We start from the raw sequence: 26,928 nt of genomic DNA on the forward strand, positions 1-26,928 counted from the left end.
ACCTGCCTCTGGATCCCTGACAGTCAGCGGTCTCGTAGCTATGCTTCAGAGTGAGTACAATATATATTTTAGCTGTATCATATCCAGCTTGCATTCAACACAGCACCTCTACAGTCTCTTCATCATCATCTATCTTGCATCATTTTTTGTTTTTTAAGCTTGGATGCACCAAGCTAAACTGTGTCTTTGCTCTGATCTATCCAGGAGATGACGTGAGGAGATATTTGACAGGACCACCAGGGCCACAAGGGCCACCAGGACCACCAGGGACATCAGTAGGACTTTCAGGCAGTTATAGAGTAGAGGAGATAGCTACATATGTCTTCAATATCATGAACGGTTAGCAAAGATTCTTACCAGAAAACACTAAACATGGATACAGCAACTGGACTTGAACTAATGGGTTTAATGTTATTTACAGAAAGAGGGATTGCAAGAGGTCCACCTGGGCCACGTGGTCTTCCTGGGGTTCCAGGGCCTCCTGGTCCAGCAGGGTCTGGCTTCACTACTGCTACTATTGACTATTCTGCACTAATAAAGAGTAAGAGCATTTAATTAGTGTCTGTCTGTTTTTATTAACAGACACTAATGTGTTTTATCTGGATAACTAAAATAACCTGCGTACAGAATGATCTGGATTCAAAGTTTCTAAAAAGTTGCTCACTCATCTTCTTCCTCATCTCTTCAACTTCTTAGATTCAGATTTCCGTTCATGGATCGCATCTGCTGTTCAACAAGGCCCTCCTGGTCCTCCGGGTGTTCCAGGGCTACCCGGCCCTGCTGGCCCTCAGGGTCCGCCAGGTGTCTCCACTGCTACTGTGTATGGGGCAGGAGGTCGTGGCTACAGCTTGGAAGAAATCCAGCGTTACTTGCAGGGTATGTCTAACAGAGAGGGCGACAAAAGTCCTGTGTGTATGAAGCAACGTCTAACCATGAAAAATCACTTGGATACTCATGTTTAAGGGTCAACTAAATAATTTTACACCAGTGGAAATAATTTTAAAAGTATCAGAAATGTTATCCATCCATGAATTAAATTTCCATTTGTACTCAAAGAAATGTTATTTGTGAACAAAAATTAGACGTTTTAGCTTCTGTCTCTTTAAGACCACTTCCTCCCGATTGGTTGCCCCTCACCAGGCTTCCGCAAACAGAATTCAGTGCTCCACCTCTTTATCTGAGGCCAAGATAAAGCCAGAGTAATGTCAGCTTGGCACAGTAGTAGAAAAAAATCATTTAAAACCAAGTATTTGGCTCACCAGGGTTTCTTTTATGTATGCTGACCATATTATTTAAACTGTGTTTCTATGTTTAATAGAACATCCAAATTCTTTAATGCATTCATATTATATATTCCTGAAAATTAGGAAAGGTTTAGAGATGCAGAAGAAGAAGCAGCAGTCTCTTGTGGGATGGGTCACAAAGTTCTGGCTTATTATGAAACACATATCAATCATATCTTTTAATCTTGAGTTTAATATAAGATTAATTTTTAGTTTGACAATTTAATTTGGACAGTTTTTACTTTTTTTCTGTTCATCTTCTTATTTAATCCAAAATCTGTTTGTACCAGCTTTGTTCATCTTGGTCTCTGTTCTCTCCCAGGTTCTGGGTTTAGAGGTCTTCCTGGCCCTCCTGGTCCTCCAGGTCCACAGGGACCACAGGGTCCACCAGGCACTTACACTGGATCAGTTTCTTACAGTGGGAACTTCCCCAGGGAGAGCATCCGCACTGAAATTCAGCAGTATCTAACCAGTAAGCTTTTAACATCCCACACAGACACAAATATGAAAAAACATTCCCAGCAGCACAGATGAGAGCAGATATGACACATTTTCTCTCTCCAGGTGACAGTGTTCGCCGTACCATCACGGGACCTCCAGGGCCTCCCGGTCCAAGGGGTCAGAAAGGAGAGCGTGGAGAGCCAGGCTACCTCCAGACCTACGCACAGAGCCAGACCTACTCTCAGGGTGACTCTCGCAACAGCCCACAGATCACACAGATTGATGTCAGCAAGCTTGCTGAGACATTGGACTACTCTAATGTCGCCATGAAAGTTACAGACTACATCAAGAGTAAGTAGATGACCAGTTACTCTACCCGTTTCTGTACCTTTGTGGCAAATGTGCTGTTAGAATTACAGTTCCTATAATGCTGGGAATTCTACATGCTAGACCTGACATGACCTGTTTTTTAGCCTGTATGGTTTTTTGTATTTTATGGCAAAAAAATGACACCATAAAAATTATATTATTATATTAGCAATGGTGCATTGGTTAATGCATTCATCTAACAAGTGTAAGATTCCCAGTGCAAGTCAGAGAGGAGACAAAAAACCCTCACAGGGTTGCATCAGGAAGAGTGTTATAACAACTCTGTATTCAGATTCAGTTGGAAGAATTTGCATTAAGTCTCTTTGTCTCCAAATTAAGCACAACAATGCTGCATCCATTATAAGCAGCCTCTTCTGTGAATGCTCTATGCTCAGCAAACCTTTGAAAAATGGTAATGTGTTGCATGTTAATAACAGATACATCCCAGTACGGGGACTTTGAGGATTTGAGTACTTCTCACTTAGGCAGATGAAAAACATGCAAATTAACTTATATGACTACAATTCCTTCTTTTTAAAAAAAAAAAAAACCTTTCTGCAGGTCAGGGCCTGCTGCAAGGGTATTCAGGTGGGGCTTTGACCACAAATGTTCGAGCTATTCAAGGCCCTGCAGGCCCGCCTGGCCCTCCTGGACCACCTGGTCACAGCCGTGTCTTTGCAGCCTACAGCAATATCACAGCTGATCTCATGGACTTCTTCAGACGTAAATATACTTATGATTTTCCACCCACTGTATCAGCAATGGAAAACTGTCTCAACTGCTGTAAGTGTTGCTAGACAGTGCCGCTTTACCTCTACTAAATCTGTTTTCCCTCCTTGCACAGTCTATGGCACCATTCCCGGCCCTCCAGGAAGCCCTGGACCAAAAGGGGAAAGAGGGTACCCAGGACCCAAAGGAGACAAAGGTACACTAAAACAGATTTTATTCAACAGTGCATACAGGTAGAGTAATATTTTAGTGCAGAAACAACCTGAGAGTTTTGTATGGTTACAGGTGATCCTGGGCCTCCAGGTTTAGCTGGAATACCAGGGACATATACTGTCCAAATTCCACACAGAGTGCAGAAGAGGGAAGCAGGTAAGCTATTATGATGTCAAACTACAGGAAATACCAATTACATGCAATACTGTGCAAAAGTCTTGAATCAATGCTCATTTCTTGACATTTTGCTTCTAAGGAGCCAGACTTTCTTGTAATTTTTGTTGAGGAACAGTTCTCTAGGATTTCCGTAGGTTTTTCAAAGGTTTTCTTCCAACATTGGCTGCTTTTTCACTTATTTTCAGTTCACTCATTGTTCCTGACCATTTTTAGAGGAATATTTCTTTTATTTGATAAGCAACTTAACACTAACCTATGAATTAGTCAAGCATAAAAAAATGATCAACTCTAACTCAAGAAATGAACCAGTATCATGTTTACACATAGCAGACAACTTATATTTTTAGGCTTTTAGTTATTAGCAGCTTGCTGCAAAAGCGTGGCATTTTCTCCCCATTTTTTGAAAAGTGCCAAAGATGAAAAAAATTTATTTTTAGACCAACAAGGTGATTCCCAAATAGATCTTAGCCAAAAATACAGCATATCTCAGCATGGTGTGCAATGTGAGCTTTAAAAAATTTGAGGAAACTGGACAAGTGGCAGGCCTAAAAACTATGTACAGTTGATGAACAGTATCTGAAAGTGAATCTGAAGGGAAACTGAGAGAAAATTTGTGCCAAACTACACAAGAACAGGACTGAAAATCAGTGGCGACTGGTCTTATTATCAATATGTGCAGGGGAGGTCAGTAGACAGGTACAACAGTGAGGGTCTATAGCTATCAAGAAAACACAATGGTTTTGATAAGCTGTCCAGATGGTATTCCATAGCCTAAGTTTTCATCGTGACAATGATCCCAAACATACAGTCAATGCACACACACACACCCAAAAACTGAACACAATCAATCATGGCTCATGAGACCTCAACATTATTTGAGAGTAGTGGGATCATCTTGACAGACTGGAACAAAAAGAAGCCAACGTCCAAAGATCTTTGAATGTCCTTCGGGAACCCTGGAGAACTATTCCCAAAGACTACTTAAAGAAAAAACAAGACAGCTTTCCCCATAGTGTTTAGGCTGTGTAAAGAATAAAGGTTGTCGTACTAAATATCTACTTCCAATCATGTTAGAATTTTCTGAACTCTTTTTTTGCGTTGTCTACTGTATTTCCATGTGTTTGCACATATTTTCAATTTTCCTAGTGAAATATAAAGAAATGAGGGGTGTTAATTTTGCACAGTACCGTACATATGAACCACTGCATTCCTACCCACTCTATTTCATCCCCTGCAGGCAATAAACTGGTTGGTCGTCGTCAGAAGCATCGCCGTCAAGCCGGCAGCGGTTAAAAGGCTAACATACTACTGGATCATAACAGATTTCATTTCATTTTCACTCAGTTTTTTTTTTTTTTTTTTTTTTTAGGTCTTTAACTGTACCAATTTAAGTAGCTAAAATGCTTTTCACTGTTTCCAACTGTAGAAAAGTCAGTTTGAGAAAATAAAAGCAGCCAGAAAAATGCATCAGTGTCTTTAAAACAGCTTCAGTAGACAATAAGGGTTTATAGATGCTTGTCAATTTTTTTTTAAATCATTTGGGTGTATAATGTTTACTTTGTTTAATTAGAAGCTTGCAATCGGACTTTTTCCTGGGGCAGCTTTGTTTAAGAGAATATATTTTTAAGCAACAAGTAGCAGTCGCTGATATTTTTTGCATCTTTTTCCACACTGAGTGCCTGGTGTACCTTTTTTTTTTTTTTAAAAATTGTTGTCATATGAGGATTATATTGTATTGAGGACTATATAAGTGTATCCATCAGCATTCACCACATACAAATTACAACAGCTTACTCTTTAAACGCATACATATAATATTATGTAAACCTGACAGTCTCAGACAGACGGGGGGTTACAGTTAATGTTGCTGCAGACACAACTGATAATTGTGGGTTAGAGACACATTGTTGGCGTGGTTGAAAGAGTGACTCGGATGATCACTAAGCAGTGGATTGGATTGTATATTTTTTGTGTGAAAGGGCACTGAATTTGATATATTTTTCTTTATACCTTTAAGTGTTGCAGAGATTAAGTTATAAAATGTTCCCAGATTATGTTTTTACATGATTATACCTATTGACATTTTGTCAATAAATTTGCAAAGGAAAAAAAAATAGAAAAATAAACCTATTTTTGGATTTGTGAGTTTTGATATTTGTACTACTAAATTTGTCTAAAAATAAAATTCACTCAAGTTGCCAAATAAACAGTCAATATTTTATTTACAAGAAAAAAAAATGTCCATATATAAAGACACATTAAATACATTTCATCTGACATAAAAAAATGCATTTACTAAAGAATATTCATTGTGATAGAATGAAACATTAAAATGCTGTAACATAACAAAATAAAAAAATATTTGAAATCTATTGGTCGAATGGTGTAATTCACATGACAGCCTCCAGAAACTCCAATAAAAATCCAGCATTTATGACAAAAATCAAATCAATGTTTATATATAAGCATACAGAAATTATAACATGCATCGATGCTATGGGGTGGCAAATGAAACTACAGTATTTCTTGTTGTGAACCATCAATACTTTATCGTAAAACGCAGCAGAGGGCATCTCCTCACACACTGAAACTCGTACAGTTACAGCACTGCTCTCAACAAGTGCAAAAGCTCACCATGAAGAGTGATTACAGCATACCAGGAATACAGGCTTAGAAGATTAGGCGTGGCTGTAAAATACTAAGGACATATTTGAAAAAAGAAAAAAAAGAAGAAGCTAAAAGTAATAAAAAAAAAAAACTTGGAGTTTGATTAGGCTTTGGTGAGGCAAAGTTTTCTACTGCATATTTTTTCTTTAGCTCATGTGGCAATACAGTGCAAATCAAAAGCTTTACATTCCTTCGGTAATTACTCTTTACAAGACGTCATTAGTTTGTGAGATCTCTGGTCAAAGGGAGAACTGATTTAGTTATCGTCCAAAAAAGAAAAAAAAAAAAAATTTCCCCAGAAAACAACAGGCCACCTCTGTGTTTTGCTGGCCGGCACTAAAATCAAATTATGTGCTAAATAAATAGATATCCTTTTTGTTCATTCATCTCTTAAGATGGTGAAATGCTTCTGGCAAGCACAGTATTTATTTAAACCTCATATCTAGGTACACACCTAAAACACAGTACATTCTCTTTCATTTGAACTCACAGCCTCACAATCCCAACATTTTAAGTCCCATTAGACATCAGACACTGTGCACAGAAGACTACACAGACATAACAAAGTCTTACATCTATACATGGTTTTCTTTTGACTCCTTCGCCCTTCAGCAAGGTCTACTTTACATGCAGCCAAACTAAATCTCAGAGCGGTCTTTGATAACCAGCTTGTGTGACACGATTACACTGATCTCATGACATCTTGTGATTATGAGCAGAATTGATAACCAGTTTTCTAAATGCAAAACATTCAGGTGGGACTTTATTTACTGCAAGCTGCAGAGAATGCAGGGAAGGGCCTAAACGCAGAGAAAAAAAAGAACACGAGGCACTGGAGATTATTCATACTGTAGCAGGGCTGTGCTTAACGATAATAATCTGAAAAGCATGACTGACCTCAGCTACCAACCGCAGACTTTTGAAAATCCAAACATGCTCAAAACAAGTGCATATCATCCATTTAGAGGCTTCCCATCAAGCCAAGGAAACCCGATTAAGTGAAGGAACGGTGTGTAGGCACGTCATGCTCGCGAACAGTGGAACGAAAGTGGTGAAACATTTTCACGTTTTCAGTTAGCGGTCAGAGAAATGGTGCCTCGACTCGTCCTTCAAACTCCACTCCTTTTTAAACTCTGGAGGAGTCGAGTTTGACAGCCGAGTTTGACAGCAGTCTGCTTTGCAGCACGGACGCACATTAGGCTACAAGCCAGAGTTATTCAGGTTTGGGATGGGGTAAAATTTGGATACTCGACTCTGAGTGGTTGGATTAAGGCATTCAGATTCACCACTCATCTTGAAGAAGACCTCCTGCTCCTGAAGCTTCCGTGTGAACTCCTCCTCTAACGCCTGCAGGGGGCAGCACATACAAACAGAGTCAACCAGTTTGAAGATAATATGAAAGAATCTGTTGAGACAGCCTGCACAGGTGGATCCTGAACATGGCGTCACTAGAAAGAATATGGAAGAAATAAAGTCACAAACATGGATAATGAGCATACCTTCTTCCTTGGTCTTAGCTTCTCTCTCCACTCCTTTATCTCTTGGCTGTGCTCCTCATCCAGCTCCTTCAGCTTTTGGGTCTCATGTTCAACCAGAAGGTGGCATTTCTCATTCTGAAAGAAAACGTTTATTACCACGGTGCTGTCATGATTAATGAATCCTGTATAAGTGCCTACACTGCAACGTATCTTGCTTTTTATTCCTTTAAAAATAGATGCTGTCTGACATCTTTAATTTGTCCTCTACTTATTTTCTGATAATCTTCATAAGTCACTTCATTTATGAATCTGCTGCAGTCACTTTCAGTCAGTAGAGAAAAAACTTAAAGGATTAAAGATTAAAAACTTAAAATGCACATTAAATATGCAGTATTAAATAAATGATAAAGAACCTTATAAATGAATAATCATGTTAAACTAGGATTACTGCGTTGCAGTTTTACTTCATAGCAAACAGTCAGGCTGCAGATTCCATTCGAGTTCAGACTCATAATAAATGTAGGTAAGACTGAAAGTATTTAGTAGATTAGAATCAATCTGCTATAGCAGAAAGATTAGTATCCATCTGCTCCAGAGTTATGGTGCTGAATTAAGGGTAGCAAAGTGTTTTTGCAGTGCATTTGGAGTTTCACAGTGAAACTGACCTTTAACCTTTTGGATAAAAATAAATTAAATTCAGCATTTTTTTTCTAGAATGACATTTTTGTCATAATTAGTGTATGAATTGTTCAACTGTTGCCAGAAAGCATTTAATTCAATTCTGTGATCAGAATGAGATCAATGGTAAGAGTCTGAAGTGATTGGCAACACCTAATAGAAATCGATAGCGCCAGAAACTCTTTCTACAGGCTGCACATAAATATCTGCAACATGAGCATGGATTAACCGAAGCAATAAAAACAGAGGATAGATATACGAGGAAGCCATAAATATTAATGGCATTTAGTGAGAATATTTCAAACAATAGTACCAAGTACAATTAATATTGCATGTTTTAAATAGCCTCTGCTACAAATGTAACCTTGTTAATGTTTACTTTTCATTAGCATTAAAAAAATATGTAGAAAAACTACTGAATCCTGTTGAATCCACCGATGTCACAGATTATTATTTTTTAAACTATACATTCTTGATGTGGTTATACTGCAACCTACCCAGGAAGTACCCAGTCTTTCACCCTATCACAGCTGGAAAAAGCTTCCTGTGACCTTAAGTTAGAGGAGTTGTTAAGAAGATTGATGGAAAGATGGATGGATGACGTGGTTATGTGTGTTTTGCTCAATACTCTCGAGCTCCATAGAAATGTAGTTTAAAACATATAAACATAAAAAGAGAGCGTGAATGTGAGCGTGCTGAGCCCCACCTGCAGTTGCTGCAGCTCCCTGATGTTTGAGTCACACTGTAGCTGCAAATCTCTCATCTGGTTCTCATGTTTCTGGTGTTGGTGCAGTCTCTCACCCTTTTGTCTCTTTTCTTCCTGCAAAGCAAACTGGACCACAGAAACAAAAACACAACGGACAGATCTGAGCACGATTTGCAGTTTTTACACAAGGTACAGGAAATGCTAAAAATGATGCAGAACTATTGCGGCCTTTGGTCATAGAGTGTCTATTTCAAATAAACTGACTGTGACCACAAAATAATACAAACATGTTGCATATTAACATTCAAAATGTCAGTGAATAAACTATTTGCACAAACTAAAATTTAAGATTTCCTCCAAGATCGTTCACTGAGCTTTCATCCACAAAACTAAACTGAAAGTGCAACTTGAGGATGATGGAGTCAGTAAGGATTGTGAAATGGGGAGTTGGAAAGTTTCTGCTCTGAGATCCAAACAGGCTGGAATAATAAAGGGTACTGTGTTTGTATTGGTCAGAGCCCAGGTGTGAGTCTAAGCCATTGCTGCTGAGAGAAAGAAGAGGATAAAAACCCCCAACAAAAACTGATGTCCAGTCACTTCTTTTAAAATGGTCAAACATCACTAGCCCGAGCTTGCAGCGCCGCTACCTGTTTTATCCGCTCTCTCTCCTGCTCTGCGGTGCTGGATGCTGTGGCGGTGATGCGAAGACTCTTCTTGAACATGGCCATGCGGGTCTTGGCCTCGCTCCGTTGGATCTTGGGCAGACGCACCCTCTCTTGATTCTGTTTGTTCTTCAGCTCCTCTATCAGACGCTGGTTGTAGCCCTGCATTTGCTCCATCTCCTATAAAACACACGTATGCCCACAGTTTTGTTTTAGTGGGGTTATTCAAATTTTACCGTTACATTTACGATTCCACTGTGTTCTCGTACCTTTTCATGCCTTTTCAACAGCTGGTGTCTCTGCATGAAGTACTGGTCTTTCAGCTGCTGCTTCAGCAGTTGGTGCTTTTCCTGCAGATGGCGCTCCTCCAGCTCCCACATGGCTGCCTCTCGAGCTACAAAACACATGTGAGCACAAACAACGCTAAAAGCCCCAAAAAAACATGTGCATGCATGTTTGCTGGTTACGAACAGGGGTCTGAAAACCAAACAAAAAGGCAAAATTGGACAGGCAGCGGCACGTCCCCTTAAACACAAGTGTCTCAATCGTCTGGATGTCACAGTCAGAATTTAGACACTTGGCAAGCAAAGGAGGCATCACTGACATCAACTTCCTCTACACACTGACTCAAAAATAAAAGTACATCTCAGGCTGTGGTTTCTTTTATGTCTGTGTCTGGCATGAAAATGAGGTTGAGACACTTGAATCTTGCACAGGATATAAGAGGTAAGTTGCCTTTTTGTCATGTTTAAAACAGCAGCAGTCTTAAAACAGAGTGCCACAAAATGTGGTATCTCTGGCTATGTTCTCAGTGTTCGTGTGAATATATCACTGCAGCGTGATTCGAATCAGTGATCACCAGATTTATAACACAAAGTCAACTGGTAAACATGAGGACCCTGTAAACCTAAAATACCCTGGGATCATTTGTGTAGCTCAGTAATCAAATTTTTATGCCATACATTACACGATTACCCTTAAAAAAGATTAACTCCAAAACAGAGCAGTAACAGAGTCGAGTCTTCTACCTCTCATTAACTGCTGTTTGTGGTTAAGGCAGTCCCTCTCAATCGTGGCAATCTCCACTTTATGCTGCTGGATGATTTTCTTTAGAGCTCCATCCAAGTCTTGCTGCTGCTTCTGTAGGAACTCTTGCTCCTGAGGAGAGAAGAGCAGTGAGAAACTGCCTGGGGAAGACATGGAGATCACTCAGAGACAGCAAAAAGTAGAGAGGGGAAGCACAGCAGTGTCACAGTTAGACTGCATCTTAATGATCCAAACTGCCTGAAGCAAAATAATGTAATCTAGCCATTCACTTCAAAATTCAGTACAACACAGAGCACTAAGATGTCACATCATCAACTGGACTCAGCAAAAGAAACACTCAGAGTTCATGGATGGCAACGATCCACAATGGAAGTGAAGAAAGAGAGAAAAGTTAACAGTTTAGTAGAGATACTGTGGCACAGTTTTATGTAAGACAACATCTACAGTGACATTCACATCGTCCAGAGACCAGCCTACATTACGCATGACTAATTACATAAGAAGCCAAATTTTCTATTTATTTTATTTAACTTTATCTAGCTAGTGATAAATTGTAAGTTGTATTGCTATTATAAAACTATTATTAGGTAAAACTGATCATATAACTCAGTTGATTATAAGAAAACCAAGGTAACGCAGTTATTATACAGTTGAATCCAAATTAAGATGGTTCAAGTGTGATCCCATAATCCACTTATCCACAATATGACTGACTCATCTACCCTGAAAGGCAGGCTGTCTATATTGGCTGACAAAGACAAACATGGATCCAGACAGAATTCATCAAGAGCTGCCACACAGCGGTGCAACCCAGATTTAATCTAGTCTCAAGCAAATGGTGTAATACAAGATAAATACCATATAAAATACACAGACTTGATGTATAACATTTGTGAACTGGTGGAAGAAAAATACTGAGCAGGAGAGGAAGAAAGAACCACTGCACAAACACAGTGATGACAACACTCAAAAAGGAAACAAAAAAAAAATCCCAATGTTGCCCATGCTTACATGTGCTGAACCATCACAAACTATCCTGTCATGTAACGTCACACACATCTAAGTATGGGCCAGAGATGGAGAGATACGGGGCGGGATGGGGGGAGGGGGCACTTACATCCTGCATCTGAGCGTTGAAGAGTGCGCATGAGGACAACTGAAAAGACTGTATCATAACCTGGGCCACTGCCTGTGGAGGAGAGCACACAGCGCACTTGCCCTGATCAGGGACAGACAGCACACAGCAGCCTGAGGATCTCTCACGTCAACACTCACTCAGCACTCACACAGGTCCTTCCTACATTAGAAATGGGTTTTCCACTTTGGGATTGTTGGTGAGATTAAGGCTCGCGGCGAGTTCTGGATGAATGTTAGGAAGTCAATCAATTAGTTATCAAAACTCTTTGTCTTGCCATGCTTCAAAGCGGCTCATAATTTTAGCATTTTGTTAAATTCAGCTGGTAAAAAAGCAGTTTTGTTACTTTCCATGCTACTGACAAAATAAATTAAGATTTACCTTTCACAGAAAAGAAGACATTTGTTTGTGTGTCTTAGACTGAGCTCAGGAAAACAAAGTTTGAAAATGTCTTTCAGCAACGATGTTTACTGTGGAGACAAAAGCTATGTCTGCAGTCGCTCCTTTGTTAACAGAGTCTGAATGGTGCCTGAGGTAGCTGGTAAATGGAGATCTGACACTTCTGAATCATCATCACCACCACAGACTGTATGATCACCACTGACAAGTGTAGCATTACATAATTAAATTCCACATATGTAGTGTCAGGAACAAAGATGAAGAATTGCATTGTGGGATGTTTTGTACTGGATGGATGGGTGTGGGATGTGCAGTATTGCGTAGCAGACTGTACATGTTATGGTTATTCCATTTTGGACACTTTTCAAAGGAGAAAACCTCACAGTGCATCTAATAATGATTATTTTTTGTTTTGAGCAGTCATCAGTTAAAATAAAGGATTTTTCCATATTAGTGAAGATGAAGATAAACAGATTTGAAGCAAATCTAAAACATCAAATTTGTGTTTCTTTTCCTTTGTTGATTCTTTTTCGGAGGAAAAATAAGAAATATTCGGAACCTGATTTGATTTTTAATACTGAAATTCAATAAAAACAAACCTGCCACAAATTTTACTTCCAGAAAGATTATAATATTCATTTTTTGGTGACAGCTGGAAATCTCAAAGTTCAATTATATTTTTCATTACTGAGGAAAACAGTAAAAGGTGGATGTTGTTTCCTTTGAGGCATTAGAATTTTTTGTTCCTCCTACCTTTATTTAATAAAAGGCTGAATATTGTAAAAACTTTTTAATATAATGTCGTCCAATAAAACACTTCCACTGCTATGTGTGAAAAAATAGGAAAATTAAATCTTTATCACAGGATAGAAATCATGAAAGCATAAAATTTGTCAGAAACCTTGTATGTAACTTTATTGGTGACTGTATGTTATAATTTATTTCTCGTGTACAAATCTTCATAGATGTGTAACACAAAGGGAATTGCTATTTTTTTTAAAGCTTGTACCTGAAGCACAAATTGTGTTTGGCCAAAATTCAGTGAGAGCTAACCATTTAACTGTAGCATGTACATGGTATTATTAAAATCTTAGAGAAATTTTTTTTATAAAGAAGGAGAATATATTCAAAAGTCAATACAACTCAGTAGGTAGTAGATAGACAGCAGATAGACTGAAGTTACAGAGAGAGAAAGAAGGAGATAATACTCCAGACACAGAAGGTGACGCTTTACCTCTGCAGTGTTGAGGAGTGCGAGGTCCTCCTTTAAGCGTTTCATGAGCTCTTTTTTCTTGTGTTTGGGTGAGTGTCCGACTTCCTGTATGGCCTAAAGTGTGTATGTGCAGAATCGGTTTGATCTCTATACTCAGAAAATCTAACAAAGCTGGCTAACAACAGTAAGAGTCATGCACTGCCCAGTTTGAGAGGAGAGATACTGGATCCAGCCACCAACTGATTTAAAGTCAACATGCTTAATTTCCACCTCCTGCATTTAACGTTTCTTTGAACTGTCGATTTGACCCCCATGAGTTAGAGTCATGTTAAAAGAAAGAATCTGACTTGCGCATGGCAGAAGATGTTAGCCTGAAAAACAGCTCGCCCTACATTACTCTGCATTCAATTTAGTCCCGCAGCCATGAACATGATTATTTTGACTCATGGAAAAAAAGAAAAAAAGAAAAACATAGGATAACTGAGTTGGAATTGTTTTGTAATTACAAATGAGATTTAACAGTGTAATAAAGCAGGTTCAACACCGTTTTCTTCCAATATGCCATTTATAGAGGCCTTAGCCTCCAAACTATTATTTTGTTAATAATTAATCTGTTGATTATTTATCCATTAACATCTTGCCCTTAAGATTTCCAAAAAATTATTGCAGCACTATTGAAGACAATTCCATATCAGTTACTCAGACCAAAGGCGTTTATTATTTGACCCAAATAAGCCCAACACCACTTGAAAAAACCTTTCAAATTTGGCCAACCCATGACCAAAGCAACCTCACACACTCATACAAGAAACAAGGTTAGTTAAATACACAGTAACAGTACATTTCAATAAATAATACAACATGACACAATGCAAAAAACACTTCTTATCCATAGCCTAATTCTTGGATTTTTACATCTAAACACCAAGAAAGCAAACGCAAGCCAACCTGTAAAACAGCATTAAGTACAATGGCAATAACAAGTAAGTAGCCTAAGCATCAAACTGGGAGCAGCATGGCAACCACCAAGGCATCATCGTACACAACAGATGCCAATAAGCACTACTGCCCTTAAGAACATAAAAAGGCACACCCAGAGAAGCATTTAAAGGCTGCTAAAGAGCACAGAAAGAGCCAGGAAAGACTAATAAAGACCAAGCATGAGAACATCTGCACCATCAAGCACAAGCTTAAGACATCAACCCGTCAAGGTATTATCCTGACTTTTTATAAACAGTTTTCTAAAAATAACAAACACACCCCAGGAGCAAAGTATTTCTTAAGCTGCAACCAGAAGCCTTGGGGCAGATGAATAATGGATACAACAACATGAATGAGCAGCATCTAGGCGAAAGATAGCAAAGCCTGTCTGTGGGTAACATTTGCACACATACAGCAGGACGCACCACTCCCATAGGATTAGTATGAGACAGCCAGGTTAGCCACCGGCTAAGTTGTAAACACATGCACCATTAAACGGTTTCTGCAGTACACATCACATGCAGCTGCTCTGGATCACAAGCACCCAAATTTAAGTACTAATCAGCCCACTTCCACAGAGAAAAACACATGCAGGGTCATACCTCTTTCTTGCGGTTCTTCAGCATGTTTTGGAACTTTGAGAGCTCCTTGTCTTGATCTGCTTTGATGCGTTTGGCTTCGTCTCGGAGACGGCTGGTGTGATCCTGTTCCAGTCGCTCAATGGTCTGTTTCTGCTTCTTCTCAAGATTCTCCACTTCTTGGTCGTATTGACGCTTTTTAGCCTGCAGAATCGATATGCACTAGGGTCACTCAGACTATTCCAAAAAAATATTTATTTATATTGGATTTTACATCATCTCTTTGTTTTTTTTGTTTTGTTTTGCTTTTAATGCAAATTAAAGTTTCCAATATTGTGAAAATTAAGCAGTTAAGGAAGATTTGATATTTTAGAGATAAAGATTAGTTTCTGGCAGCACACTTGATGTAAACACTTGCATTAGATTTAGCTCAGATTTGACATGAAGCCGCTTGTTTTTCAAGGAGCTAGCCAAATACCAAAAAAAAAAAAGCAAAAAAAAAAGCAAAAAAAAAAAAGCCCATCACACTACTGCAGTACAACCAGAGTGACTCACAGTAGTTTCCTGTTCAAAACGCCTGTAGATCTGCTCTCGCTGTTGCTGCAGCTTGTCGCTCAGCTGCTGCTGGGCCCTTTGCTCCTCTTTCTGGAGGAGGCGAAGCTCTCTCAACTCCTGCCGCCTGCATTGAACATATCAATATAAGGGCACGATATTTACTCATTAAAAAAAATGTTATGCTTTTTTACACAAAAACATGGATGGGATTTTAGGGTTGCACATCAGTCACTTTTTAAAAAAAATATCTAAATGTTTATTTCAACTCTTTAGTGACTCATTCATACTCCGTGGCTTTTCATGCAGTGATGAATCTTTTTAAAATGTTTGATACACATTTGTGTCATACATTACTAACAGGAGGGTCGTGCAGCAGTCAGACAGCACTTGTACACACAGTAACAACACCATGCCTCATGTCTTTACAAGGCAACATGAGAAATGACATTAATATAATGCAGCATTCATCACGGGAGATAACCCATCTGGCATTTGTAAAAAGCTGTGGGAGTTGTAAAAAGAGCGAGCACTATTTAAGGCAGGCGAGTTAAATGGGTCATGTCACATATTTAGAACAACTGTATGTCAAGCAGATTAGATACAGACGTACCTCAGGAACCTCATCTCCTCATTCTTGGTGTCGTTATCAGTCACTATCTTAGATGTTGTCACACTAACCTCCACACCATCCACCATGAACTTGCGTGTCTTTTTAAGAGTCTTCTTCTGTCGTTTTGACTCCTACCAAAAAGCAGGGATGCTTTAGAGGATCGAGTAATCAGGGTAGTGTTGATAATTTAATAACTGATGGTGTAATTGTGGCACAGACTGTATTACCTGCAAGGAGACAGAGCCCCCTTCTTTGCTCTTAGACAGGAAGCTGGAGATAGACAGATTGAGGTCGAGGCTGTTGCTATCAGCAGCAGAGCTGCTCCCAGAGTCAGAATCCTTCTCCACATCTGGCCTGATCACAGCAGGGCTTCCTTGCTCCATCTTGGCTTCTGAATCCGTTTCGCTCTCTTGGACAGAGACAGCATCTTGGGAAGTGCTCTCATCTGCGTGGGTTGCTTTCTCTTCTTCTTCCTTCACAGAGGAATCTTTAGGTGGGACCACTGAATCCTCAGGGGTGTCTTTAACTTCATCACAGATGCCATTTGTAGAATCAGTCGGTACTTGTTCCTTTAGCTCAGCTTCCTCTGTGATCTGGCTCTCTTGTTCGGGCTGCTGTGACTCCTCATGGGCCTCATCCATAGGCTTCTCTTCTGGTTTTGTTTCTACAGGCTCAGGGGATGACTCATCCACACCTAATTTTGCGTCTTCATTTATAAATGCGTGTCTTCCATCTGATTCAATATTCTCAATGTTTACATTTTCATCTGTGCCATTAGCCATGTCTTCCATTGTGTCCTGTGTTACTTTGGATTCAGTCGTTTCCTCCTCGGATTCTTTGCTTTCTTCTTCTACCTCTGGTTCATCTCTTGGAACAGATTCTGGTTTTTCTGCATCTTCAGGTTCTGCTTGTGATTCTCTAGATTCTTCTTTACCAGCTTCTTTTTCTTCCTCTTGCTTCCCCTGCTCTGGCTCTTTTTCTTGTTCCATTACCTGGGTAGTTTCATCACCCATTATCCTTTCTTCTGTCTCCTTCTGTTCCTCCTCTGTTTCTGTGACAAGTTCTTGGTTGTCTGTTGTATTTACAGGTTCTTCTGGCTGTGAAACTACTTGCTCAGCGGAAGTCTCTTCACCTTGACCCTCTTCTGGTTTAGGCTCTGTGGAGTCATGTGAGATGACATCTTTGCTGGGCTCTACTAGTCCAGATGCCAGGTCTTCATTACTGGCATCAGACACCTCATTTAGTTTCTCCTCTTCAGTCTTGTCTACCTCACTTGTTCCAAGTCCTTCATCAGATAACTTATCACTAGTCTGGTCCTCAGCAGGCTCAACTTCCATCTTTTCTTTAACAGCCTCAAGAGTGGAGGGAGTTGTTGGAACTTTGTCATCTTCTGAGCTGGCCACACTGACATCAGAAGGTGCTCGCTTGTGCCCGGGACCAGCCTAAACCAACAGAAAATCACAATATGTCCACAGTGAGCAATAATAAAGCTTACAGCAATGAGTTTAATGAATCTGTCAACATCAAGTGTTTATCTAAATGACAAAAAAAAAATTAAAATACTATAATTCTTTTTATACACATACCCCCCAAAAAACTACATACCAGAGGTGTATCAGGTTCTTCCTCCTCCTCCTCCTCTTTGCTATCCTCAAGCTCTTCTGTGACTTCGGCTTTGGCTTCAGCTATGAGTTCTCTGAGAGGTCTGCTGTCAGTTACACTGGTGACAAAAGGATGCTACATATATGGACAAAAGATACCAACATTAGATAAGACATTTTTATCCTTCAAAATCATTTAAAGTGTGACACATTAACATCTGACGGACATTTGTGCATCACTTAGTTTTATTGTAGTTTGCAACTGCAGCTCACCTGCAGAAGCTGTACTGAACTCCACCTATTGTCCACATTCTTGTCAAGTGCTTTGCGCAGAAAGTCGCTGAATTCTGGTGACCTTTAAATGGTAAAGAAGACTGAACTTGTTGGTCCCAGAACAGAGTAAGTATCCCTGGGCTTTTCTTTATATAATGTAGTAATTCAGTAGTAGTTATCCTTTTAAATTAATATTTTATCATGCTTTCACACATGCAAACCCTCAACATTTCCTCATCTCCCATTCGGAAACAATCCAGCACCACCTTCCCAGTTATCACCAGCACAGTATCTCACCAGCGAGAGGGATTCATGAGTGTGGGCGGCTCGGACTTGGCTATTTTCAGTAGCACTCTCATGGGATTCATCTCATGGTTGGGCGGTTCAATCTGTGCCAGTTCTATGAGCGTTACGCCAAGGGACCAGATGTCGGCCTTGTAGTCGTATGGACGGTCTTTGGAAGTTTCGCACATTACCACCTCTGGAGCCATCCTGCGAAAGTCAATCAGTTAGTAAGAGCCACCAATCAATTACCCACATTTAGTATTGCAGGTAAATGAGTGCATTCAGCATATCTTCTAATTCTTAAGGGTCAATGCTCTTATTTTCCAGGAAGAAAGGAATATAAAATAGGAAGTCTGTTCAATACATACATGTTTTAAAATCAGTTGTTATCCCACATTTTTTGATGATTTAAAACAACAACAACAAAAAAACCCACTGTCACCTTAGCTGTGGTACAGTCTGAGACAATTATCAAATACAAAGAGGTGAATGCCCTCTTGTAAGCAGGCAGTGTGACTCACCAATATGGAGTGCCGATGAAAGAATCTCTTCTCTGTAATGTCTTGGTATTTTTAGCAGACACACCAAAGTCAGCTGAAAGTAGAAATAAATCATGATTCTTTTCATCAATGAATTAAGCTAAACTGTAAAATGACACCCTGTGAGACTAGAATAGAAAATATAAAATAGGATTTTCTACCAAAGCAAAACAGATTAGAGTGCTTTACACTTTCAAATATTTATCCCCAAAGTGAGCAGAAAAGCCTCACATTCCCTTTCATAATGCTCTTAGGGTCCGTCATCGTTGTGTTACCTGTGCAGTTATTTCAGCCTGCTCTCTTTTCTTGCATCACTTACAGTATGCACACATTAGAGGGAAAAAGAGATCTATCATTAAGTCCCTGGTGACTGGCTTGATAATTATTGTTTGCCAGGCTCCGTCATGACCCTCTGCCTACAGAACATGAATCATCAGGCAGCCAGGAGCTATGGATGCTGCAGCAACAATATGAACATGAATACTCTTACTTCTGAAACATTATACATCGCCAAAACGCATACATAGGTACACTATTAAAAAAAACAAACCAAAAAAACCCCCCACACAGCAAGCACATCACTTTGTTCTCCAAGTTTTTGAACCTGATGCCAAATGATGACTCACTACATTTTTATGTGTAAACAAACCACAGTGCTGCACTGTCACCACCAACCCTAAAGTCAAACTACAAAGAGATCTACAACATACTTCAACAGCTGTTTTAATACAGAGCCAAAGACAAATCAAAGAATGGATATAATACTAAAGTCAGTTTAGTAGCCCCCCCCCCTCTGTTTTGTTACAAATTCATCCCAAGTAAGTAAGTCGTGTACTTAAGAGGTTATGTGGTTTCAGAACTTAAAAATTCAAACCCAAACCTATGTACTTTATTAAACATGCTTACTGTAAAAAATACAAAACAAAAACAAAAAACTGATTCTGCGAGAACATTTAGTTGATTTTAATATTTTTTTTTAACGGCATAACCTCTCATATCTCATTTTGTTAGTAAATTAGGCAGGAAATGGTTAAAAAAAACAAAACACAATTACCCAGTTTTACATCTCCATCCAGGGACAGGAGAATATTCCCAGCTTTCAAGTCTCTGTGGATGATCTTGCTCTCATGAAGGTAAGCCAAGGCCTCCAAAGTCTGCTTACACACCACACGAATCTGGGGCTCAGTCAGGGGTCTCTCCAATTCTAAGGACAAACATGCACAGAGAAAATTCCAAAGTCCCATTTTTTTCCCAGCGAATATTTTGGTGTAGGTTTTGTTATACACAAATACAAGCATGAAGCATGGGTCATCTGGGGTCATCTCTACCTTTACATCAGCAAGCACGTATGACTAGACAAATCTAGGTGAGTCATACTGAATCAACATTGAATAGTGAAGTGAATTAATTACCATCTTCTTTTAATCGCAATTTGCATTTTTAAAAGACTGGTTTTGTGTTTCTTTAGGCTTCAAAACAAGACAGAGGACCTGCAGGAAGTACTTTAACTGCTTCTTGAAACCTGAGCTACAATAATTACATAGTTGGAATTGCTTTGCCAACTTAGTAGAGGAGGAAAAAAAAATCCTTCAGTACAGGCTTCTGGATGGAATAAAAGAGTTGGCACTAGAGGATGGAGAAAAGGAAAAGCTCCAGAACTTCATAGTGTTACTCTTTTTTGCTTTAGTGAATGAGGGACTTACCCAGCATGATGGCATCGACAGCACCGCCTGCACAGAACTCTATCAGAATCTGTAATGGTAGAACAAAAGAACATTAAGTAATACACTTATATAATGCAATGAAGTCCCAGTTTAACCTACCCTTGCAGCACACGACTTGATTAAATAAGGAATTTGCGACTTTCAAAAGCTGGAACAACATGATGTTTATTGAAAAGATTGATTATACTGTAGAGATCAAGACGCCAATCAGCCATACTGAGCCATACGTCTTTTGTTTTCCATTCTACATGTGTCTGTCTTTTAGTCCTTCTTGAACTGAAATATCTGTAGAAGTTCAAGCTTTGAACTTGATAGTGACTGGGATCCTTTTCCAATACACAGAGGAGGTTGCGATGAATGAGTCTATTATAGGGATTTCTACAAAATACAAATTGTTTCTTAAAAGTATAGAAAAATGTTTAGTGCAAAATGCATGTAAATATTTTGCACATACTATAAGCACGCATGTGACTCAGATCCTGTATGTTTCATCACAGATCCTAGTGAAAAACGATTTCCTCATTTTGGTAAACACTGCAGAAGAGTTTGAACATGTATATTTAGGATGAGCAAGCATTCTTTAAACTAAACCGCTGCATTAATACTGAAGAACTACACAAGAAAATCCCTTTGCACATTTTTATGTACAAGGGGCAATACTTAAAGGAAGTGAACATGAGTCTCTCCATACTATGCCAGTTAAGAAGACATGTTATTTAAAATACTTAATAACTTTCATTATGAATATTATTTTTTAATACAATATTTCTAAAATGTTTAACATTTGCTTATATGTTAATATATAATAGGGGATAGGGGATATTTTAAAAACAAATATCACCATAAAATGGTGCCAGTTAACTACTTAATTACAAGTTTCAAGCTGATATTTTAAGATGAAATATCAATGACCTCATCAAATAATTTTCATAAAGTGCAGTGATTCTTTGGGTTCACCTATTTCCAAAGAGGTAACTAAATAAAACTAATGCACATGACATTACCATGGGAACATTCCCCTATGCTAAGATGTAAAACTGCACAGGTTCTGACCTCAGTTGTAAGAGCTGATGTAATGTACCCGACCAGTACTTCATCATTATTGGCTTAGCCTGCACGTTGCTTGGCAGCTCATGGTATCAGATGATACAAAAAATCAATCAAAGCTACAAACAGAGCACCACCCTCTATTCGGTGATTCAAACAAAAGGAAGAAACAAAGTGGTTCTTCCCGTTTGGCAGTACACTTTCTCATGCCATGGGAATCTCTTTTGTAGTTTACAGGTGTGTATTAAACTAAACGTACACTGATTGTAGACGCAAGTCAAAGTAAACATCTGTTTTCTAGCAACAGATTTCCTTTGTAGAAAATTAATGAACATATTATACATTAACTCAACACCCGGCACAAGCTAAATGTAGGCAGTTACACATTCATCATGCTATTTGAACTCGAAGGCCAGAGGGACAACCTGCATGTGGCTCTGAATTATTCACAGGCACTTTCTCCAGCCACCAAAACTGCTCCATTATCTTCCCATGGTTGTGGCCAGTCCACAAGGGACAGTCACATGACACCCCCTGCTAGGACCTAATTGCTCTGGGGCCTTTTACTGCACACAATGAGATCTACTGACCATGTATTAAAGCTGCACTCTGTGCTCACAGTAAAACACCAGGATGAGGATGAGGGGCTGTGTTCAGAGATTTATACGTTCTTTCTCATTATAAAAGACACTGTGCACACTGGTTATGATTTGAGGGAGATAGGAATAAGGCCAAATTGAGGAGTATTCCACTAAATACATAAATCCCTCATTATAAATAGGAAGATTTATAAAGTATGATAATGCATTTCTCAGTAGTGACCTATTACTTCTAAGCAGTCAGGTACTCCAGTGAAGCATGCAGTCCTAGTCGTGTATTAGCCTCTGTTGCTCACTGTCATATGACCCACTCTAAACTCTTGAAGAAAGAAGAAAAGTTTAGTGTCATGATCCATCGGTCGAATGATCTGAAAGTCCTGTGAGAAACAGCCTAACGAATGGTGCCTTATAATGAATTTCTGTCTCTCCATGCTTCACTGCTTCTTTGTCTTAGTGGCTTCAGATCAAACAGCATTACATGAGGAGAAAGACACTCCTCCCAGCACGAAACTGACGAACTTACCCAAAGTTTACTTTCAAAGTAGAAAGCATCCAGCAGTTTGACAATGTGATGATGGTTGCAGGAGGCCAGAATCTCAATCTCAACCATGTAATCCTCCAGTTCATCCTCAGTCTTTGTGTCGATAACCTTAGCAGCAGCCAGGGTCCCATTCTGCTTGTTCTGTGCCTGTAAGCAACATTGACAAAACGGTGAATTGTGGAGTATATCCTTACAGCAAACAGTGTATAAAACGCCAAAGGATCATGCTAATTATAAGCTGAATGTTGCTCGGCATATTTTTACAGAGCAACAACTTGTACAACTTGTAACTTGTACACAACAGGAATTACGAAGAACATCAACATTAAGAAAAAAGCCATTTGGAGCAATACAAATTACGCAGCTTACAGAAGATTGTATGTCAAGAAACTCATTTCAGAGACTTAAGACAACTGTTTGTCAAACATTGATTAAAAAAAAAAAAGAAAAAAGAAAAAAGAAAAAAAAATTACAACACATCCTGTCATTCTGAGCTACCCTAACACAGGCCGATCTTGCGATGCTTGCTCACTTCCTCCACTCCTTTTCCTCCCCCCTTTTCTTTCTTTCATCTCACTCTGTCACACTCATTGCAGTGATTATTATACCAAATATGTATATGATTTAACAGTTTTGTGGCATTTATTGTACAACTCAAACCCTAAATTCTCATTCCTGATAGAGCTACACCGAGGAGACCAATAAAAATGATCACTGAGCCTGTGAAATAAAGCACTGAGAAGTTATTTTAAGGCAAGCCTAGGGCCTAATGTTTATGGATACAGACACAATCTCAGGGAGTTAGGGAAAAAGAAAAGGGAGGGAGTGTAAAGACCAACTGCAGCAGAGTGTGTCAGACCCTATATTTACACTCTTCTGACCTGACACACTCCCTGCCTCTTTTTCCCTTTGTAGTGGCTGATGCCTGTCAGGCGCAGGCCATCACTTACATGCAGATTCAACATTAGCTTCACAATGAAGAGAGTAGCCATAATTTGTCTGTCACTTGACTCATTCAGGAAGAGCCTGTGGCCTTTGGTCATCATGAACATGACGTTTTAATGTGCTAAATGCTTAATGTTGATCTGTTTTGAGGAATTAAATGAGAGCGCAGGAGTGCTATAATCATGTTTAAGAGGGACGGAGCGAACTTTGTGGTTCTTTGTAAATAATAATCATTGACAGTTCAGCACTGGTTATTAAAATGTAGATCCAGAGTTTTTACTTCATTAAATAAATAAATTTTTGTCTGTCAGAAAAAATTCTTATGAACTCTGGAGTTTAATTTACTCAAGCTTGGATATATTTGTGTTTGTAAAACAGCCAAAAACATAACAGTAAAAATGTATGTACCTCTGTTAAATAAGGTAACACAGACTTTTTGTTTGCAGACCATCATGCTTACGTGTACAGTAACACCCTAAAGGCCCATTCTTAGCCAGAAAAAACCCAACCTTGAATGTGAATAAATAGCTGATAAATAAAAACTCCCATATCGCACCACCTGTAGAGGTCTATCTCTGAATAGGTAGATCAGATTAAAAAAAAATGACTCACTGCATGGAAAGAATTATATAAGCAGTTTGTTTGCGGTCCTAAAAGTGTCCGTGAAACACTTAACATGTAATACAGTCATCTATGAGTTAAGAATTCTCTCTCTTCCTGTTGGCCTCACTTGAACAGCTGATTCACATATTGCTTGCAAACTTTGCGACCCCACCCAAAGGAGTTAGCTGCCAGAAGCCTGTGAAGTAACAAATGAAAGCACAGTGCGCGTTGATACTAATGTGGCCTGATTAAAGATATCTCCACCTGAGCTCACACGAGTGATAACTGGGAGTCAGGTGTATATTTTGTATACTTTGGTGTGAGAAGGCACTCAAGTATTTCTTGGCTCTCATCTCGTGTAGCCAATCAGCTAACAAGACTAGGAAATAAGTGAAGACAAATTGAGATTTATGGGCCATTTGCTGCATTATTTGAACACAAGAGCACCAGGAAGGAACAGCGTTAAGTAGCTCACAATGAGAGAGAGAGAGAGAAAGAAAGCTCTTTAACAGGAATTATTGCCAAAACAAAGAGGCATGAAGGCATGGAAGGTTGTGGAAACTAATTTTCACTAATCTACTAAAACGGTTATATACATTGAAAAGTATTTAAAAGAAACTATGTTAAAAAAATACAAGTTAACCTCTACTTGAGCTACAGGTACACAATCACTAACTTTCTCTAAAGGTTGTTCTCAGCCTAGAGCAAACTCCTGTAGAGATAACCTGGAAAGGTGAGTAAAGTAGCAGAGATTACAGCTGGAGGACACAACATTGAATATTTTTCCATGTATCATAACTATACACCAACAAACTACAACATTGGAAGGCATACCTGACTTTCTCAGACAGCAAGAAAACAAACCTAAACAAAATGATAAACAGGCACTCTTCTAAGTCATTAAATTGTATGATTGTACAGGTGCGACATGTACAGTTCCTATATATATGGGTTAGTGAAAACAATAAACCAGATGTGACAAACCACTGCCCTAATTTAAACCCAGCTGTGCACCTGTCACAGTAATTAGCATAACGTGTGTGTGTTTTTTAAAAGTCTGGTTGCACCTGCTCTATCGTTTTATTAGTTTAAACTATTTATTGTGGTTGCCCTGACATGTCACAGCCCCAAATAATCCACCATGTCACACGTGAGGCCATATTGATTCTGTATATGGACCACACCTTTATCAGTTTTAAACCAACCCCAAGTGCAACTCACTGGTAAAGTCATGTCTATAATCTGGCAGTGACACAAAGCCTGTACTAATCCTACTAAATAGAAAATATCCAAAAACTAATTGAGTTTAAGATCCCAGCTGCTGGTAACATTTTACAGGATGATATTAGCAGTTAGTTAATTCCTGCATGATTTATATGAAACGAATATGTTATTTGCTGAGGGTTAGGTAGCCAAGGTTGGAAAATGTCACCCAAACAAGAGCTGTAACCATCGCTGTCAGCTTTACAGCTTATGACCTCTAGACAGCAACATGCGAAACAACTGAAGCTAGTCTATTAAATGTAGAAAACCAAAGGCGGATGTAACGTAACACGTCAACTTACCTTGTACACTTTCCCAAAGGCTCCATCTCCCAGTTCCCCAATAATTTCCCATATCTCCTCGGGATTGACGTCTCTGTGTACATGCTCATACTGCTTCTTTTTCTTATCCGGCCCTAGTTTGAAGATCTTGCGAAAATTGAAGAAGGACATCTTTTTTTAGGTGTGAACTACAGCACCGCGAGTAGGCTCTCTTAGGTTATTTCCGCCAAGAAACTAGCGGTTCCCTCCGACGCGGAGCTCAAAAGGCTATCAAAATGAGAGCATTCAAGCGTTAAATGAAGCCAGACAGACCGGTGCTTTAGCCATTCAGCTATGATAATGTCAATTATAACTTCCCTCGACGGCGGACATCACAGTCACATCATAGCTAGCAGCCTTCACAGGACGCTGTCGGAGGAGGTGAGGGATACAGAGAAGAGTTAGCTGTTCCGCAGAGGCTCGTGTTTCCGTTTTGAGCAAACAAGATTAAACGAAGCGGAAAAAATATTTACCATATCATCACTTTCGACAGAACATTTTCTTTAATCGTATAACGTTACCAACACAAAAACGCAGTCAACGTACCTCATGCTTAGGTTGGCTGACCACACACAAGTTAGTGGACTAGCATCAAGCTGCTATCGCAGCTCTCGATATTTCCGCTAAAGTCTTTCAAAATAAAACGCAACTGTTACGCAGACTTTTTTATTTATATTATTATTTCGCTTTATTTTTTCAATTTCGTCAAAAAAATGGTAGCGATATTTTGTATTAACTATTTGCTGTCAGAAAAAAGTAAAAAACTACAAACTTTTAGACTTGTTTTGCGATAGTCAGCATAGCTTTTAAATGACATAAAAGAACTATTACACATTCAAAGTTTTTCTGTCCCACTGACTACTAAAATAAAAATACCCTTTGATTTAGATGATGCTTCAAAATAACTGCCAGATTAACTTCCCGTAGGAATGACCAAAATGGCTGCCAGGTGACAAAGAAAAGATTAGTGAACTAATACAATAAAGGGTTTTTTTAAAAAAAAAAACCTCACATATTAAACTTATGAGACAAAAAGAAAATCTATAATAGACCTTCTACTGCCTACGTCATAACTATACAAGGGTCTATAGCGTTTGGAGTTAGGTGGTCATGGAGGCCATGGATGTCATAGGTTACATCTGCCTTTCTGAGCTAAGATGTATTTTTTGCTGTGGCTTTGTACACTATAAATTCCGTATCTAAATAAACCAATTATAATTTACACAAATTTTTCAAGTTAGATCAAATGTAAGTATATTACGGTAGA

At 39.0% G+C, this 26,928-nt stretch overlaps 2 protein-coding genes across 7 annotated transcripts in view; one reads left to right on the plus strand and one right to left on the minus strand.

Annotated features, from left to right (window-relative positions):
* col17a1b (collagen, type XVII, alpha 1b) overlaps positions 1-5,336 on the plus strand; it is a 25,233-nt gene extending 19,897 nt beyond the window's left edge. For all 3 annotated transcript variants that reach the window (XM_039621440.1, XM_031756840.2, XM_039621441.1), the window contains 10 exons: positions 1-50; positions 205-339; positions 422-541; positions 697-876; positions 1,606-1,755; positions 1,848-2,075; positions 2,655-2,816; positions 2,938-3,018; positions 3,108-3,191; positions 4,450-5,336. The exon at positions 1-50 is cut by the window's left edge and continues 61 nt beyond it. In XM_039621440.1, the coding sequence (XP_039477374.1) occupies positions 1-50; positions 205-339; positions 422-541; positions 697-876; positions 1,606-1,755; positions 1,848-2,075; positions 2,655-2,816; positions 2,938-3,018; positions 3,108-3,191; positions 4,450-4,505 (1,246 nt within the window). In that variant the 3' untranslated portion in view covers positions 4,506-5,336. The remainder of the gene's footprint in view (positions 51-204; positions 340-421; positions 542-696; positions 877-1,605; positions 1,756-1,847; positions 2,076-2,654; positions 2,817-2,937; positions 3,019-3,107; positions 3,192-4,449) is intronic.
* slka (STE20-like kinase a) lies at positions 4,917-26,361 on the minus strand. 4 transcript variants are annotated; one of them, XM_031757154.2, is made up of 20 exons: positions 26,208-26,361; positions 25,644-26,030; positions 22,513-22,677; positions 20,323-20,371; positions 19,674-19,823; positions 18,602-18,674; positions 18,093-18,287; positions 17,796-17,877; positions 17,527-17,658; positions 16,149-17,363; positions 15,922-16,052; positions 15,312-15,435; positions 14,781-14,960; positions 13,219-13,311; positions 10,432-10,561; positions 9,673-9,797; positions 9,389-9,583; positions 8,742-8,867; positions 7,379-7,492; positions 4,917-7,226 (listed from the first exon to the last, which is right to left on the minus strand). In XM_031757154.2, the coding sequence occupies exons 2-20, from the start codon at positions 25,791-25,793 to the stop codon at positions 7,080-7,082; spliced, it is 3,576 nt and encodes a 1,191-aa protein (XP_031613014.1). In that variant the 5' UTR covers positions 25,794-26,030; positions 26,208-26,361; the 3' UTR covers positions 4,917-7,079. The 4 variants fall into 4 exon arrangements, with proteins under 4 accessions (XP_031613014.1, XP_031613006.1, XP_031613022.1 ...); XM_031757146.2 differs by having other exon boundaries at positions 26,135-26,258; XM_031757162.2 differs by lacking the exon at positions 13,219-13,311 and adding an exon at positions 11,568-11,639 and having other exon boundaries at positions 25,644-26,262.
* Positions 26,362-26,928: the final 567 nt, after the last annotated feature.

Source organism: Oreochromis aureus, linkage group 13 (genome assembly GCF_013358895.1).
Source record: "Oreochromis aureus strain Israel breed Guangdong linkage group 13, ZZ_aureus, whole genome shotgun sequence".
NCBI classification, from domain to species: Eukaryota; Metazoa; Chordata; class Actinopteri; order Cichliformes; family Cichlidae; genus Oreochromis; species Oreochromis aureus.